This window comes from Psammomys obesus, unplaced genomic scaffold (genome assembly GCF_907164565.1).
Source record: "Psammomys obesus unplaced genomic scaffold, mPsaObe1.curated_primary_1811, whole genome shotgun sequence".
NCBI classification, from domain to species: Eukaryota; Metazoa; Chordata; class Mammalia; order Rodentia; family Muridae; genus Psammomys; species Psammomys obesus.
Window position 1 is genome coordinate 1,059,742 of NW_026591643.1, and position 18,017 is coordinate 1,077,758.

The 18,017-nt window shown below is 46.4% G+C and overlaps 1 protein-coding gene across 2 annotated transcripts; it reads left to right on the forward strand.

Moving 5' to 3' along the window:
• The first annotated feature begins 1,239 nt into the window (after positions 1-1,239).
• Positions 1,240-16,564, forward strand: Cdc7 (cell division cycle 7). Of its 2 annotated transcripts, XM_055611723.1 has the most exons (11): positions 1,240-1,635; positions 5,508-5,591; positions 5,817-5,952; positions 6,958-7,051; positions 7,134-7,276; positions 8,201-8,450; positions 8,979-9,074; positions 9,776-9,951; positions 10,747-10,829; positions 12,461-12,610; positions 15,809-16,564. In XM_055611723.1, the coding sequence occupies exons 1-11, from the start codon at positions 1,539-1,541 to the stop codon at positions 16,186-16,188; spliced, it is 1,689 nt and encodes a 562-aa protein (XP_055467698.1). In that variant the 5' UTR covers positions 1,240-1,538; the 3' UTR covers positions 16,189-16,564. The 2 variants fall into 2 exon arrangements, with proteins under 2 accessions (XP_055467698.1, XP_055467699.1); XM_055611724.1 differs by lacking the exons at positions 1,240-1,635; positions 5,508-5,591 and having other exon boundaries at positions 5,841-5,911.
• Positions 16,565-18,017: the final 1,453 nt, after the last annotated feature.

The window sequence follows — 18,017 nt, forward strand, 5'->3', positions numbered from 1 at the left end:
TATTAGCACCCCAAGCCAGTGAGAGATCCTGTCCCCAGAACAAAGTGGATGGCTCCTAAGGATATCCAAGGCTGTCCTGTCTTCAGGGGCTCTGAGCATACATGAACCCACAGACATGTCTACCCCCACACAAAAGACCAAATAGCCAATATGAGTTTCATCTTGAGACCACACAACTCTATACAGCTACCCAACTCAACTACTGAGGGGTAAAAGTAGTCACTCACGGGAAGTATGTACAACAAATGAACATGACTGTGTTCTAATAAAACTTTATGGGCATTAAAAGTTAGATTTAAAAAATTCAATGCAACACAAAATATACTTTTTAAAAATTTCAACAATTAAATATATCCATTTTTATTTGCAGTGAGTACAAAACCAGGTAGCACACTGGGTATGTCCTGGAGGATTTGGTCTCTAATTCTCAGAGCTCTGTGATGTCCAATATCAAAGTAAAGAGAATTGTCACTGCTTAAAGTTTCAGAGTGAGTTACACCCTTGTGTTCATTTCATACCAGGGGATTATCAGATTAACTTTTAAGTTTTGTGTTTTTATTTCCCCCACTTTGGGAAAAAAAAATTTCATTTTTAAAGGCTAAAACCAGGAAGGTAATTGTTCTACTTTAGAAAACACTAGCTATTAGTTTCAGTTAGCATGATTGTGTGCATTTGTTTTACTCTATAAATCTGTGTTTCAATAAATTGCCCTAATAAATAGGCAATACTTTATGAAATAAACTCACACGTTTAAATTTTGTAATTTAAAGCTGGAATTTAAAAACACACAAGATTCCAGGCATGGTGGTGCAAGCCTTTAATCCCAGCACTCTGGGAGGCAGAGGCAGGCGGATCTCTGAGTTCGAGGCCAGCCAGGGATAGAGCGAAACCGTCTCGAAAAACCAAAACAGAACAAAACAAAAACCGCAGAACATTAGAAGGGTAAAAAATATTTAATATACCCCAATGCATGACCCTACACCCATATAATATGGACTAGTGGGTTTAAAACAATAAAAATAAAATAAAAAAGACGCGAATCAGGCTAACTTTTGACTGCCGCGTCCACTAAAGCTTTTAGTCCTCCCGGCAGCCCTCGCGGCCGCGCAGGCGCGTTGGGCTTCGGAGCGCGCACGCGCAATTCAAAGCGGCGCGGGAAGAGCCGCGCAGGCGCGATGGGCGGGCGGGCTCGGCGCGCCTGCGCACTGAGCTTCCCGTTGGCCCTCCCTGACGGCCGCGCGTCCGTCTGTGCTGCTGGTTCCGCCGCGCGGCCGGCCGCCCTCCGCCGGTGTGAGCAGGTCCGTGGGCCGCCGCCCGCCGAGCCACCTCCTCCGGGCCCGTCCCAGCGCCGTCCTCCCCGGCCGGCTCCCGCGGGCTCCGCCGACGCCTCCCCGGGCGGCCGGCGGGCTGAGCGTCCGCTCCGCCGAGGCGCTCTCTCGGCGGCGGGCCCGCCCCCCTGAGCGCCGGCGCCTTCCGCTAGCTGCTCTCCTCCCAGCCCCGTCCGCGTCCCCGCGGGTGCAGCCGAAGCCGGGGCTCACATGGCGGAGGCCGGGGCCTTGTCCCCGCTGCCCGGCCGCGACGGGTGTCCGGCCGACGACGCTGTAAAGAGATATGAGCAGAATGTCAAACTCTCAGGTAGGTGCTCGGCCCCGCCGTTCCGAAGGCGCGCGGGCCGCCATTCTGCGTTCTCTACTTTGTTCAGAACGAGGGGGAAAGGCAAGGCAGGAGGTCGTGAAGGTACTGTCCCCGGAATGAACGGAAAACACACACCTGACTCAAAATGGTCTGTTTGCGGTGGCTTTTCCGTGACCGGGTAGAGTCATAAAGTCTGGGTTTGGGATTGGGATTGGATCGCATTTTGAAAGGATGGGGATCCAGCTTTGTCCTTCAGAGGAAGTTGGTCGGGCCCAAACACTATTGGTTTCTAGGGAAACAGGCGTGTTGATGCCCGAACTTTCCTCCCAGGCCCATGGTAGCCTTAGTGTGGAAAGCCTGAGTTTAGAAGTTGGCCGGGAAAGGGATTAAATATTCAGAAACAGAATTCCCGGGAAGACGTGAATGGAACGTCTGTGGGCGAGACACAGCGCTGCGTCTCGTCAGTCTTCCTGAAGTGAAGGTCACTCTACCGGAGTCCTGCGAGAAGATTGAGCATCCCTGTATTGTGTACCTCCAGCGGGCATGGTGGTGAACATCGGAAACCCAGGTGGAGGGGGAGTCGTGAGGTGCAGGAGTTCAAGTCCAGCCTGGGCTTCGAGAGACCTGTCGGAGCTCCACCGCAAGAAACGTGTCTGTGCACACACTGCACGGTGCCCATGTGGGAGTGTTCATTTAACACACATGCTTTTAAACGTGGGTTCCCCTTGACTGTAGTCTTAACTTCATTCCTTGTCATTGAAGTACCTTCCTTAACCTAAACTGTCTGCTTCCATTTCTCTTCAGAGTTCTAATCCTTTGTAAATGCTGTTAATCTTTAAAATACTGCTGTTACCTAGCCGCCCACCCCCCAAATCAATAACCTGTTTTTCAGTCTGGCCTTTTTTTTTTTTTTTTTTCTTTTAAATACATGTAGCTTTTGTGTGACCAACATAGGACAGACAGATAGTGCTGTAATAATTTATAAAGCAACCTGAGATTTTATCCACAGGCTCTTCAAAGTGACTCAATAAAAAGCAAAGCTGTGGTAGAAACATAACTTTAGTAAACTGACCTTGATGGGGTCTGGACATCAGAACGTCAGATTAGATCAAGAAACGTGTGTCCTGGGCCTTGTCTTCCTGGGTATAGCAGATGAATAGCAAAGCCCTTTGTTTAGTAGTAATTTTGAGTTTTTATAATACGACAAATTATTCATGCTTATTGAAGAAAATTTGAGAAAACTTCTAAATTAAAGCATTTCTCACCATTTAGTCCTTTAGTTTTGTCTGTGTGTGTCTATGGAAATAGAACACACATATATGCATGTGTGTAGAGGCCAGTGGACAAGCTCGTGATCATTCCTCAAGCACTGCCACCTTTCTGTTGTTCTAGACAGCATCTAAGGCCTAGATCTCACCAGTTTGGCCAAGCTCGCCAGCAAGTGTGCCCCATAAAGTTGCCTGTCTGCTTCTTGGGCATGGTATTACCATGCCTAGCTTTTTGACCTGGGTTTTAGGCTCAGACTCAGGTGCTCCTGCTTGCACAGCAAACATTGACCAGCTGAGCCACCTCCGCTTAGGGTACATACCCAAAGACTGAGATTGTAATCAGCCTAGTTCTAGTGTTTCCCTCAGTGCTGCGACTGGATTCAGAGTTTTGTGTTTAGGCAAGTACCCCACCACAGAGCAACACTCCCAGCCACTCTGATCTCTTTTGCTTGGTATGTACTTTGAAGACTTTTTAAGTACTTAACTTTTCTACAGCCTGGCTTTTTATTGTTGAAGCTTTGAAACATTTCAATTTTTCCCTGCTAAGGAAAATGCTGCAAGCCAGGCAGTGGTGGCGCATGCCTTTGATCCCTGCTCTCAGGAGGCAGAGGCAGGCCATGTCTGAGCTAGAGGCCAGCCTGGTCTACAGAGTGAGTTTCAGGACAGTCAAGGCTACCCAGAGAAAACAAACAAACAAACAACAACAACAAAAAACAAAACTGACATAGGGTTTGATTAAATGTTGTTATTTCAACAAACTTGTTTTAAGTTGTGTGTTCCAAGTTTAATGCCAAAAATCTGTTTGATGAAAGAATGACATGTAAATTATATACTGAGTGTCTCCCATATGTTAAATTACACTAGAGGTCTCAGTACCCAGGTACATTTCACAGTGAGTTATAGGTGCCATCTTGGTTGTCTGAGACAGATTCGGTGTATTCACGCTTACATGAAATTCTGTGATCCCGCAAGGATAGGAAAGTTAGTATACAAAGTCCCCAAATAAGCATGGCATTCTCCTGTACAATTACTCTCACTCCACGGTGAGGCTGAAGACATTCTTAAGTGATGGAAACTTGCTAAATATCTGTTAACATGCAGGTGCTTTTCTAGATGTCAGAGGTAAATCAGGGATGTTATAAATGACATAAAATAATATAAATTAATTGTTAGATTGTTACCAATCTAACTAGAGCCAGAAGCGGCACACACTTTCACATTTGGATGCAGAGGCAGGAGGAGCTGAGTTTGAAGCCAGCCTTGTCTGCATAGCAAAGTTCTCTGAGCTACATCAGCAGCTGTTGTTTGATCATCTACAGAGACAAAAGTGGGGATAAAAAAGTTGTAATAGTATCTGTGCCATTTGGGTATTTCAAGGATTAAGATACATGTATACTTTACACAAAGATTGTCACAGTAAGTGCCTAATGCTTGACTGATAATTCTTACTATTATAGTTAAATTTTGTGAGAGGAAGGGTTGACACAGGGTCTCCGCTGGCTGGCCTGGAGTTTGCAAGGAAAAACACCATGTGAGAAAATAATGCATATGAAATTGAAGTCACTCTGAAAATGCTTTAAACTTTGAGCGTAATGAGAAAGCAGCTCATGCTTTGCCTCAGTTCTGCACTAGAGTCCGAGGATTCTCCTGTGATTCTTTTTTGTATCAGTAGTTGATTAGATTTTAATGTTACTGCTTCCACTTATTTTAGCTATGCATACTTTTATATTTATTTGAAATTAGCAGTTTTTCTGGGCTCTGAGATGGAGGATGCTGTTAACTTCGGGAACACATAAGTGAATTTTCCCCACAAACTAGAGAACCCTAGAAGACTGTTTCTGAGGTCAGACTGTCCATTCCATGCACAACACTTTCCTGTGTAAGATTCTGTGTCTCTGAAGGAAGTTTTTTCAAGATTATCGCAGTGTGCCCTTATGCCAGGTAGTGATCACAGCACACTCTGTGTGTTTGTTTTTCTATTTTGATTGTTTGTTTTGAGACAGTCTGGCCTTGAACTCCTGGTCTTCCTGTTTCCATGTCCCAGGTCTGGAAGCACCAGCATGTACCAGCATACCCACTTAGAGTTTTTTTGTTTGTGTATTTAACTTTTTTCCACTTTTCTGTTTCCCTTGCTGGCCTTCAGCTCCTGCCTTAGTCTCCTGAGTAGCTGGGACCACTGTGTCACCTTGCCCAGCTCTTACTTAACACGGAGCATTTTCATAGTAAAAGCCAAATGTGTGTTAACAGCATCTCCTCGTGTGAACCTTCAATACAGCTGAGAGCTGCTGTGTGAAATTTGGGGGCTTTTTAGTTTTCCTCTAGTTAAAATTTTGTAACTTGCAACTTCTTAGCAACTTTGTAGGTTTTAATGTATTATTTTGTGGTTAATTACTTGTTTTAAAATATGTTTCATTGCTCTATTTTTTAACCTAAGAGATGGGGTAATGGTGGCAAGTTCCTGTATAGTACTTGGGAGTTAGGTGGGGGAGTTACCATCCTTGGCCAGCTTGGGCTGTAAAAAAGACCTGTCCCAAACCAACATAAACAACAAAGCCCTGACTATTTCTCACTGGTTCTAACTGTAGATTCTTACTTCCTTTGCAGGCATTAAAAGAGATATTGAGGAGCTTTGCGAAGCCGTGCCACAGCTTGTCAGTGTGTTCAAAATTAAGGACAAAATCGGAGAAGGTAGGTTAAAAGTATATTCCACTGTTGTTGACTGTTGAAAAACATAGTAATGTTAGTAACTGTGTAACAGAGTTCTCCCCCCTTGGAAAGAATGAACATAGTAAATATTTAGGATAAAACAGTCATAACTTAATCTAGTATGCCATTAAGACTTTCTAAATCTCTTCTGGCATTGTTTACATTTTTAAAGCCTAATGTTGGGAAATCTGCCCCATTCCTTCACAGGTACCTTCAGCTCTGTTTATTTGGCCACGGCACAGTTGCAAGCAGGACACGAAGAGAAAATTGCACTGAAACACTTAATTCCTACAAGTCATCCTGTAAGAATTGCAGCAGAGCTTCAGTGTCTGACCGTTGCTGGGTAGGCGGTTCAAGGCATTTCTGCTGAGTGGGCTGGGTCTGCTTCACAGAGCCTCAGGGCACACAGGGCAGGGGCTTGCACCTAACCTTGTCAGTTAGGTGTTGCCTAGTGCTTTGCCCTGAACCTTGCAATAGTCAAAATAAGAAAGACAGAGCGTGAGAAATGCACGCATATCCAAATAAAAATAACAAGGTCAGAAACCATAATGCATAAGGCCAAAGACTAAAGGACCAAAAAAAAAAAAAAAAAAAAATGAGGGTGTGTGTGTGTGTGTGTGTTGGCCATCTCCTGCTGGGTATGGGTCCTACCTTTAAAGGCAGTTTGTATACCCAGTGAGACTCCACTGGAGAAAACCACTTTTCCTTTGCAAGCGGGTGTAGATACCTTCTTAATCAGGCTCAGCCCGTGCCCTACCCGCTCCTACTCAACAGTGCTGGAACCCCATCTGCCTTGAAATTGTGCAAGCTGCTGCAGCTCCTGTGAGTTTATACATGCTTCAGCCCTGCTGTATCTGGAGATACTGTTTCCTTGGAATCATCATTTCCTGTGGCTCTTAAATCTTTGCTCCTCTTCTGTGTATATAGCTTTCTGGGCCCTGACAGGATAGGCTTGATGAAGAGGACCCATTTAGCACTGAGCGTTTCAGAATTTCTCAAGTTGGAGTTTAGTAATATGTGTAAAATGTTTAGTCCAAAGCGTAGCTAATTGTAGGGACCGTCGGTGAGTGTCGTTTATCTTAAAACCTGTTACAAGTAGTGTCTTCATCTACCTGCTCCCCAGTTAAGATGGCAGAGAGCTCATGTTCGGATTGTTACAGTAACCTTATAACTGCTGCTATTTTTGTTTGAAAATGTTATCATTTACATGTCAGATAAATGCTTAGATTCACTAATGTGATTTTGCAGTTTCTAGTAGTGAATACTCATGCATTGCTGATTGCTTTCTTAAAGACATTAAGGTTGCATTTGCCCTCCGTTCTGAAGTTCATTGTGCATTCTCCGCTAGGGGCCAAGACAATGTCATGGGAGTGAAGTACTGCTTCAGGAACGACGACCACGTGGTTATTGCTATGCCGTATCTGGAACACGAGTCTTTCTTGGTAGGTTTTCATAGTTTTGCACTTTAATCAGCTAAATGTCCAGTTGAAACAATTTTGTGACTTCATTCATACTTTATTTTAGGACATTTTGAATTCTCTTTCATTTCAAGAAGTTCGGGAATATATGTTTAATCTCTTCATAGCTTTGAAACGGATTCATCAGTTTGGTATTGTTCACCGTGATGTGAAGCCCAGCAATTTTTTATATAATAGACGCCTGAAAAAGTAAGTATGAAGGATCCCAGAAAACGTGGACAGTTACTTGTGTGCGCTGTGGAGTCTCCAGGACTGCAGTGTTGATGTTTGTGTTCCCATGTCACCGTGACTGGGGAGAGGAAAGGAAGAGAATACAGTTACACTACTTGCACATGTGCACCCTGAGAGAGGCCCTTAGGGACTTAGAATTAGCCCTTTCTGACATTAGTGCCCTTGTTTCTAAGGCTTCATGGTTGTGTTTCAGCAAATGAGAGCGTTGGACAACAGTCCATCTTCTGTTTGGACACCAGAGTTGTTAGGAGTATTGTTGTTGATTATATATGAAGAGACCTTATAAGCTGAAAATAGCGTTTATTGCATAGCGTACTTATGGTAAGGAAATGAAAACATTCTTTAGCCCATGCTTTTCTGTAATTTCTTTAAACTTGTTCAGTTAGAAGTTCTCTATTGTAATGCCGTTTTCCCACTGCTGAGCAGCCAAGGCTCTTGCTTTCTTTTTCTCCTATGCACTCTTCCGCCCTATCTCAGCACAGGCCAGGAGACAGTGCTCAGCTGCTTGCTTTCAGGATGCAGCTTTCTCTAATTTTCAGCCTTGGCTATTAAGTCCTTTGGAATTTTTCCTTTTTCTCCCTCCCCAGGAATATTATAAATTCTTAATTGTTCTGGAATGAATTAAAAGTTTCTGAATGTGCTTTGAGAGCATTTCAGTGTTATTAAAATTAAATCTCAGACTGGTCATGCTGATGCACGCCTGTAATTCCAGCACTCAGGGAGCGCAGGTAAATGGATCTCTGTGAGTTCGAGGCCAGCCTGCTCTACAAAGCAAGTTTAGGACAGCCAAGGCTACACAGAGAAACCCTATCTCGAAAAACAATAACAACAAAAAAGATTACATTTCTGCGGGAGGTTACAATTGTTGATTTTGCTTCTTAGGTATGCCTTGGTGGACTTTGGTTTGGCCCAAGGAACCCATGACACAAAAATAGAGCTGCTCAAATTTGTCCAGGCTGAAGCTCGGCAGGATGGCTGTTCCCGAAACAAGTGCCACGGGGTCATTGGCCACAAGGGCTCCCTGAGTCGCCCAGCACCTAAGAACCTGGATCAGCAGTGCACCACAAGGACTTCTGTCAAAAGATCCTACACAAATGCACAGATTCACGCTAAGCCAGGAAGAGATGGAAAGGTTCTACCTTTTACTTTTCATGGGAACATTTGGGAGTGTTTTCCGCCAGCCGACAAGGAAGTGCCAACGGAGGGTAGTGCCTGTACTTGTGTCCTCAGCCCTTGTGGCTTCTTAGTGAGATGCTTCTCATTTCACTGTCTCAGATTGAAACTCTTTGCCAGTGTTTAGTTTGCATTTATAGATTACGTTGTATGATAAAAAGAATTCCCCTGCCTCCTATAAAGTTTAGGTTAGTTCTCTCTCTAACAAGTGTTATTATAGGGGAAATTTGAGCTATCTGTCCATTTTGGCTGCACAGGAAAAAGAAGCACTTGTAGCCTTAGAGTTTTAGTGGTGTGTGGGTGTGTGTGCACTGTGTTAGGAGTTTTGCCTACACTATTTTCTCCTTTCACAGTGTTTTGGTACCTGAGAGTGTCTTGAGTGCAGCTGTTTCTGTTTTACGATCCTTTCTCAAAACTGTGGCAGAGTACAGCTGGCAGAAAGTGTGACAGTGTAACCCTGTTTTCCTTGTGTTTGTTGGTGTTGTAGGAGGGGTCTGTAGGCCTTTCTGTCCAGCGCTCTGTGTTTGGAGAAAGGAATTTCAATATACACAGCTCCATTTCACATGAGAGCCCCGCAGAGAAAGTAAGTACTGCAGCCTCGCAGCTCACGCCATCCCCGCTGCAGCTAGGGAGTCGCTAGGTGGCGTGTGGTAGCTGGCCGCGGCAGAGCGTGTTACTCCTTTAGCATTTACTCAACGTTTCATCTCTCATTTCTTTCTGAACTCTTGGTTTGGTCACCTGTGGCTCCCTTCCTGTGTAGGAGCATTCAGAACGGGGCTAGACTTCTGTGAGCGCCCAGCCTCAGTGTTCCTACAGTCAGCAGTGTGAAGACCCTGTCACGTGCCTGGAGGTTGGGGGTTGAACCTGCTAGGTACCCTGCTTGCTGCCCAGTGGACAGCAAGAAGCCTGAACAGCAGGCGGCCTGAGGCCCTGGACTGCAGGGTGCACTTGTGAAATGGAGTTAGTAGCAGTCAGGGTGCCAGGAAGTGTTCTAGTAGTGTCCCATATTCGCCAGCCAATCAGATTCTCGTCATGTGACAGAAAGCCCCCCAAAAGTATTGAAATTTTTTTTGTCTTGTTTTGTTTTGAGACACGGGGTTTTGGAGTCCTCCTGCCTCAGCCTCCCTGGTTCTGCTATTACTAACGTCTGGCCATGCCCTGGCCTTAGACAGCTGTTGACGGGCAGCCTCGCAGCGCCAGCGGTTTGTGCTGAGCTTGTGCCTCTGACCGCTGCTTTCCCCCGGCACCGAAGGCCGAGTCTTAATATAACAGCTTCTCTTGTAGTGCATCAAGCCATCAAAGACTGTGGACGTAATATCAAGAAAGCTGGCAGTGAAAAAGACGGCCGTCTCTGCGAAAGCTCTGAATAGCGTGACGAGGAAAGCCACCAGTTCCTGCCTCACCGTCCTGACGTGCGACTGCTTTGGAACAGATAGAGTCTGCAGCATTTGCCTGTCGAGGTAACGTGTTCCCAAGGTGCTAGAGTCACGCTGCTGCCAAGACGAGGCCAGAGGTTGGAATCACTGCTGGGACACTAGTGTACAAAGTGAAAGGGGGAGTCACAGGCCCCGGAACACGGTTGTGCAGTGGTACTTGTGGTATTCCTGTGGTGAAAACACATGTGGAACACACATTTGCTCTCACATGCAGCTAGGGCTGGTGGAGGAGGGTCTGGAGATACTTGTTTGCTGGTGTCGTTGTTCCTGCCTGTGTCGAATAGCCCAGACCAAGTAATGCTGTACTCTGTCTCAGAGTTTTTCCTCTAGACTTGGTTTTTGTAGATTTTTTTCCTGGTGAACTCAAATGCACTCGTGAATGTGTATGTCAGTAACCCAAGATCCCAAACAGAAGAATTTTTATATAAATTCCTGCTCTGTTATGGTTTTTATTATCTACCATCTGTTTTTATACTGGCAAATTGTGTTAAAATCTGTCTGGGATAAGGCCAGGGCTTAAGGGTTAGGCCAGGGTGTGGGGGGTTGGGGGAATACAAGTAAAATCCAAAATGTTTATTGCATCCAGTTTTCAGCGCTTACAAACATTTTATTTATATTGACAACAGGAGTGAATTTTGTGTGAACTAAATTGAGAACTTAGGTTTTAGACTTCCATGTTCAACTTTGTTTTTTCCTTTGAGGCAGGGGAGTCACTACCTGGCTGTCCTGGACTCTGTAGATAGGCTGGCCTGTCTCCCTAGCCCCCCCCCCCCCTCGTAGTCCAGCTTTAACAGGCTAGGTGTCTTTCTTCCTCATCAGGCGGCAGCAGGTTGCCCCAAGAGCAGGCACACCAGGATTCAGAGCGCCGGAGGTCCTGACAAAGTGTCCAGACCAGACGACAGGTAAGGCAGCGCAGCACGGGCCACACTGTTGTCCTGGAGTGTGGCCACCGCTGGGCCCCGTTGACACAGCAGTGCAGCGGACTGCTCCCGGGATAATGCTCTAGTCTTGGTGCTGCTTGTTTAAGCGACCCCTGAGCGCCCCACAGGCTGCATTTGCCGATCCTGCTTTGTCGGTGTTTGATTGCTTCGCTTTCCTGTTACTTAGGACCTCAGGAGATTTTTGTGGGGCAGGGAGACTTTTTCTTACTGCTACCATGAAAATAATACAGTGGCAATTAACAGATTTTGAAAAATAGAAAAGCTTTCTAGAATCCAAAAAGCTGTAGAGCTTAGAAGACTTCCTGTTACATGTGCAGGTAACTCCTGCTGTTGACTTGGACCGTGGGCTTGGAAGATTTGTTCACTCCCTGTGCACCTGTCCTGTGCTTGCTATGACGCTAAGTGAGCCCGACTGTTCCAGTTAGTGCACAGTGCTCATAGTTACAGAGTGACTCGCTGAAGATGGCCAGAAGGGACGCCTGTTCTTCTCCACAGGGCTTTTGACAGGAAGTTCATAGATAGGAGACCTCTGAAATACTATAGATCGGCATTGGCACCGAGGAGGGGCTGAGGAACTCAGAACAGAGCATAGTCCAGTGCAGAGGAAACCCTAAGTTTAGTGTTGCTTAGTGTACAGTGGACATGCGATGGCTAGAAATGCTCTGGAGAGAGGTACAGATACGCTCGTTAAACCAAGTGCATTGTGTGCCAGCAATGCTAGTCGGGGCAAGAGACAGACGTGCCTGCGTTCCAGAAGGTCACTGCAGGTGTGCAGGGAGAGTGGATTGTGTAGGCTAGTGTGAAGAGAAGGTGAGGAGTTGACAACATAGCTTGTAGGTATTGGTTGTCAGAACTTCTGTGGTATCCTCAAGGAAAAAGGCGTGGACATGGACAGACTGCAGGAGAGCTTGGTTTATAGGGGAGGGTAGGATCGATTAAACCAGGGCAGGTTTGAGACTTGTAGCACATAAAAGGTGAGCGCACCTCAGCTCAGGGAAGGAGCAGGAGTGGAAACACAGTTGAGCATCACTGTGTAAGTGGTGGTGGGGACTGAGAGAGACTGTGCAGGGCGGGCATGGCGCCTGAGGAGCCTCAGCGTGGAGGAGGAGGCGTGAAGGAGCAGGCAGCGGTGCAAATGAAACTGAAGGACAATGCTGAGGGGCCAGGGTGGAGCCATAACTACTGCTAGGACACTTAGGAGAAAGTTGGCTGCAGGAGAAAGTTGCTTGGCTGTGTCTTTGTTCTGGTGCTGGGGCTCAAACCAGAGCTGTGGCTGTGCTGGTGCTAATGCTCAGTGTGTCACTAAAAGGAAAACACCTGTACCACCATGTCACTCTCTGAAAAAGCATCCAGACTTCTTCTCATGTAGCTGTTGATTTCCTTTGGTCCTATAGACTATACATTAATTTATAGTTTTCTAATGATGAAACATTTCTAATTCACCAGCGTGTTAAAGAGAGAAAACTGTTTTGCAGAAAAAAATGTTGAATTAGAGTTGTAATTATACACTAGAATCTCCCAAGAAACTTAAGTGTTCTAGAGCTACCTGAAGAGAATGCTGATGAAGCCACCCTCTGTGTTTTCTGTCGCAGCGATTGACATGTGGTCCGCAGGTGTTATCTTCCTATCCTTGCTCAGTGGGCGGTACCCATTTTACAAGGCCAGTGATGACTTGACGGCTTTGGCTCAGATCATGACGATTCGAGGATCCAGGGAAACCATCCAAGCTGCTAAAGCTTTCGGTAAGTTGTGTCCTAGAACAAGGCAGGTGCTTTTGGTTATCGCCTATAAATTGTTCTTTCTTTCTTTTTTTTTTTTTTAATTTTTATTTTTTTTACATTAATTACGTTTTATTTGCTTTGATTCCCAGCTGTAACCCCCTTTTATTCCCTCCCAGTCCTACCCTACCTCCCTCTTAGAAATTGTTGTAAAATTCCCCTTACAAGTTTTCTTGCTCAGTATTCAGAGTCTTCTGCTCTTAGGAAATTACTAACTTGCTTGAGAACAGTTCTTTCCCTTAAAGCGTGACCAGCTCACGTTTTAGAGCTAACTGGAAGAAATCAGTTTATAATCTTAACTCTTCATTGTAATTTGGCTTTTATTCTGTAGATACTTTTAATAGTAAACTTTAGTTTATTGTATATTGAGCATCGGGCACCTGGCACTGAATAAGGACAACTGTGAAGGGAGAGAATAGATGTGTGTTACTAATCCTCGGTTGCCATGGGGCTGGGGTAGCAGAGAAGTAGAACAAATAGACCTTTTATGACATGTAGTCACGTGTGTGTGTGTGTGTGTGTGTGTGTGTGTGTGTGTGTGCGTGCGCGCGCGCGCGCACGCGCGTGCTTCTTTAGTTTTGTTTTGACATAGGGTATACCTCTATACCTTTGGCTGGCCTGGAGCTCACAGGCATTCTCCTGCCTTTGCCTCTTGAGTGCTTGTATTACAGGTGTGCGCATAAATATCAGCAGCACAGGTTAAGACAGAGATAATGCATTCTGTGGGGTGCCTTGCTCTAATAGCCCAGACTCCAATGCCTGCCACTTGTGTGCTTATTCTCCAAATAGTATTACAGTTGCTGCTTCCCAAAGGTGTGGGTGATACACAGTCTTAGTTGGCCTACCTCAAGAGTGACCGAGCTGCCTTGTGCCCAGCCCAGATCAGCTCTTCTCACGCAGGAATACATATCAGAACTACCTGACAAAGTTAGGAATTGCAGCCATCTGCCCCAGCCTTCCCGCCCAGGGAGAAGATAATTCAGAAAGCAGGAGTCCTAGGATGACACTCCCTGAGAACCACTGCTGAAATGCACCAGAAAAAGTGTGTGTTCTGTAGTCTCAGCAGGCTTGACAACAGCACGTCAGCAGCGCTGACTGCATGTGTGCCTGTCCGCCTGGTCAGCATCTGTGTGGGGCACAGAGGCTGACATGCCCACGAACGGGGCCATTGCTGTCTGAACTTAGTGTTACATCACAAAGAGCATACGTGCTTGCACATTCTCAGTGACGTAAGACTTTCCGCCTCCACTCAACAGCTTGCAGAGGAGGCTGGGGTCTGGAGTTTGTCAGCCTGTGCTGAAACACTTTGTTGAAGAACTTGAATTTCCTCACTGATAGCCAAAGTCATAACGTTGCTAGTAACAGAAGTGACCTGTGATGCAAAGTCCCCTGGGACACGTCCACATGAGCAAGCAGAGCCTTCTGGGATTTGCCATCACCTTAGTGAGACAGCAGCACTGCCTTGAGTTTCCAGTTGCTTCAGCCAAATCTCACATCCTTGAGCGCTGAACAGTGTTGTGCAGGCCTGCCTGTGGCTGCCGGGCCTTACATACTCCGTACTGTACTGAATAAATCCAGAGGAAGCTTTGAGCAGAAACGAAGGCCTGGCGCTGTCCTGGCTGCATGTGCTCATTAGGTGGTCGATATGTGAAGTGTGCTCTTGATCACACACTAACGGTCATGTGCACGCACAGTGGACATAGCAGACTTCATCTTATGGTGTCAGAGCACGCTAATGAATTACGGGGTAAACTGTAGCCGTCCTCCGGCTGGCATTCCTAGCAAAAGTAGAAGAGGTCGTTTTGAAAGTGAAAACATCGACCAGTATCCTCAGAAGCTTAGTTTCTGCTCGTTGGCATCCTTTGCTTTCTCCGTTCCTGCCCAGCTCGATCTTCCCCTGCCTAGTGACTCTGTCAGGGTACGTGAAGGAGGCTTTTTGTCACCCAGATTGCTTGTTGGCATGTCGCCTACTCCAGTGGGGACTCTGCTCTGCATCTCATTGTTTAAAGCTGCGTTCCCTTTAATAAGGAAACGTCTAGTTGGTGATGACCTGTTTCTGCCCATAGTTTTGCCCGCTCTGAGAATTTTTAGAGTGTGTTTAGTGTGCGCCTGTGTGCAGTGTGTGCTTGTGTGCCTGCTTGTAGCAGCCTGAAGTCCCCATCAGGACCTTCCCCTGCTGCTCCCTTACTGAGGCCCGGCCTGTGGTGTGGCTAGTCTCACAAGCCAGCTTCCACTGAGGTCTCCTGCCTCTGCCTTCTGAGCACCGTAGTTCCAGGTGTGCAGGCACTCAGCAGGCGTCTGTGTAGGGTGTGGGGGCACAAATCTAGTCCTCTTCCTTAACCTGGCAGGTGCTTTATTCGCCAAGCTCCCTCTCCAGCCTGGCATTTAGATTTGGAAACCCTGAGGTCGTTTGTTGTTGACTCAGTCATGAGATGCCTGCGGTGGAGGCAGGTACTGTTTGTTGTGAGCTGGCTCCCAGAGAGCTTAAGTCCTGGTCCAGGAGGAAGCTTGCTGTGAGGCGACAGTGCCGAGAAGGGAAGGAGGGTGAAGAGCGCTCAGCTCTTCGGGAGAGGTTCTGGAACAGCATCTGGGTTATTCAGCTAAGCAAGGGCTTGAAAGCCCAGGACATCAGGCCTTAACTGAGCATCTAGTGTGCCCCAGGGAATGTGTAGATTTGAGGCGTTTAGAGATGTTAATCTTCAGAGAGCCCACAGTCTTGTAGGCAAGGCAGACATGTTTAGTCACGTATGACAGTAAAGCCGTAATTCAGCTTTGCTGACTAACAGAAACTTAATGAGGACTTTCAGGGTACAGACCACACAAATACTATTCTGGAGCTAAGCAGAGATGTGTGCACAGGAGTGTCCTAACACACCAGCCTGTCCTAGGCAGACGTGCGCTGTGCCAAAAGGGTGCAGGTTAGGAGAAATGGTGGGGCCGCAGGTCATTACAGGGTACAGGAGCTGGCAGTCGGGATGCCTGCATTCCTCACTGAACCCCTGCTTTCTGTGTTCCGTGCCTTTGCAGTCTGGCCCTCAGCTGTGAAGGTATGTACTCCGTCCCATTGTCAGAAACAGAAGTACATTTGTAAGCACATGACTAAACTTAATTATTTTTCGTGAGTTGCTTTTGATATATTCAAATCTTTTTTTTTTCTTTTAGGCAAATCAGTTTTGTGTAGCAAAGAAGTTCCAGCACAAGATCTGAGGAAACTGTGTGAGAGACTCAGAGGTCTAGACTCTTGGACTCCCAGGTTGGCAGTTGACCCACCAGGGCACACTTCTGGTGGCCCTGCTTCGGAGAACACTGACCCTCAGGCTTCCCTCGGACAGGCTTCTGCAGCACAGCGCTCGGAGGGCTCCTTGAGTGGAGGGGCCAATGCTGGCTGTCCCAGGGTCATTACTGCCAACACGGAAGGCTGGGACACGGTGCCCGACGTCACCTATGACCTGCTGGATAGACTTCTGGATCTGAACCCTGCCTCGAGAATAACTGCAGAAGCGGCCTTACTGCATCCGTTCTTTAGAGACATGAGCTCTTGATGGCTGTCTGTCTGCCAGCCCTGCTGTGCTGTGAGGGAGCAGAGGAAGGGGTCCTAATGATCCTGGGATGTCCTTAGCAGGACTTCTGAGTTAAACCTCCATGGTGGCTCAGGTCTTTTGTTTCCTGGCTTGCTTAGCTGATGCCTGGGCTCAAGGTCCAGACCATAAATGAACAGATTCAACCAAGTAAATGAAGGAAAACCAGTTTCTAGGCCACTGGGTGGTCTGTGCTGTGAGAGAGAGAGAGAGAGAGAGAGTGTGTGTGTGTGTGTGTGTGTGTGTGTGTGTGTGTGTGTGTGTTGGGGGGGTTGGCTCTTGGTATATAGAAAAGTGATCTTTCCTGTAGGTGTGTAAATAAACATAACTTTTGTACAGATGTGTGCCTCTACCCATCAGTCTCCTTATAAGTGGCAGGGTGCTCAGTGCTGAGTCACCGAGTGCTTGACTAAGTTGCGTGCCATTTGCCAAATACTATGCATATTGTCATGAGGCAGAAAGGCTTCTTACTTTTTTCTCACATCATCTTAGTTCGTCCAGTTAGGTGCTGCCACAAGAAGGGAGCACAGAATGGGGACATGACTGTGGTCCTTGTCTGCCTGGAGCTCCCTGACCTCTGGACTACTGTTCTAAGCTGACCATGTTTAGAGTCTTAGTGCATCAGGGAGAAGAATGAATTTGTGGTATTTATACTTGGAGCTGCGTCAAGTCTGTTGGCATACTAGGCTCCCAGGAGCCACCAGGAGAGACTGCTGAGGAGTCTCTGCTGTGCCATCACAGACTGTAGGTACTCATTATGTTCCTATTTTGAGCAGGGCTAGATCAATGTTTACATAACCCACCTGATGTGTGTATATAATATATATTTGTGTAGATGCACACTTTGTCTTATGCTGTTATTTTTTTAAGACTTGAATATTTTGGTATACGTATTTAATAATAAACTTTTTCTTTTAGGTTCTTATGTCAGACTGCTTATTTAAAGAATAGTAACTTAAGCCAGGCACACGTAGAATGTGACTAGTCACCCAGGTTACTTGGCAAAGAGCCAGAATAGTGGGGAGGAGAAAAGAGAAAAGCAGCTTTTAATGTTTTCTTTCCAGACAGACACAGTCCTACACACCTTTAATCCCAGAACTCAGCAGGCAAAGGCAGATCTGGACAGTGAATTCCCGGCCAGCAAGGGATGTTAGTTCTCCTGGAAGCAATCAACAGCCCATCTCCACTTAGGTAGGTGTACAAATAGCGACCTGGCTAAGGTTAGCCAGATAGGATGGGAATATCTGTAGAAAGCTGCTCGTTGGGGCTGGAGGGTTAGAGCACTGTTTACTCTTCCAAAAGTCTGCGTTCAATTCCCAGCCACCACAAGGTGGCTCACAACCATCTATAGTGACATCTGGTGCCCTTTTCTGGCCTGCAGGCAGAACATTGTATGCATAATCTTTCAAAAAAAAAAGAGGATGATCATTGCCTAATTACCACACGTGGCAAAATGTAAAGCACTGTGTCAGTGTAGAAGGAATCTCTTATGTCTGTGTGGAAATGTCAACCTGTAAATAAAAGGCCAATGGCCTATAGCTGAGGCAGGAAATAGGTGGGACATCCGGCAGGCAGAAAGGATTCTGGGATACAGCCAGGCTCGAAAGATTCAACTGGCAAGATGTGAGACAGTATGGTCCCTGCGCACAGGTAACCAGCCATGTGGCAGGACTAAGAATAGTATAAATGAGTTATTTTAGGTTATGAGATAGTCAAAGAAGGGCCTAGTTGTATGGCCTAGAGATTTGTAAAACTTTTTTTAGTCTCATGAGTGGTTATTCCAGGACCTTGGG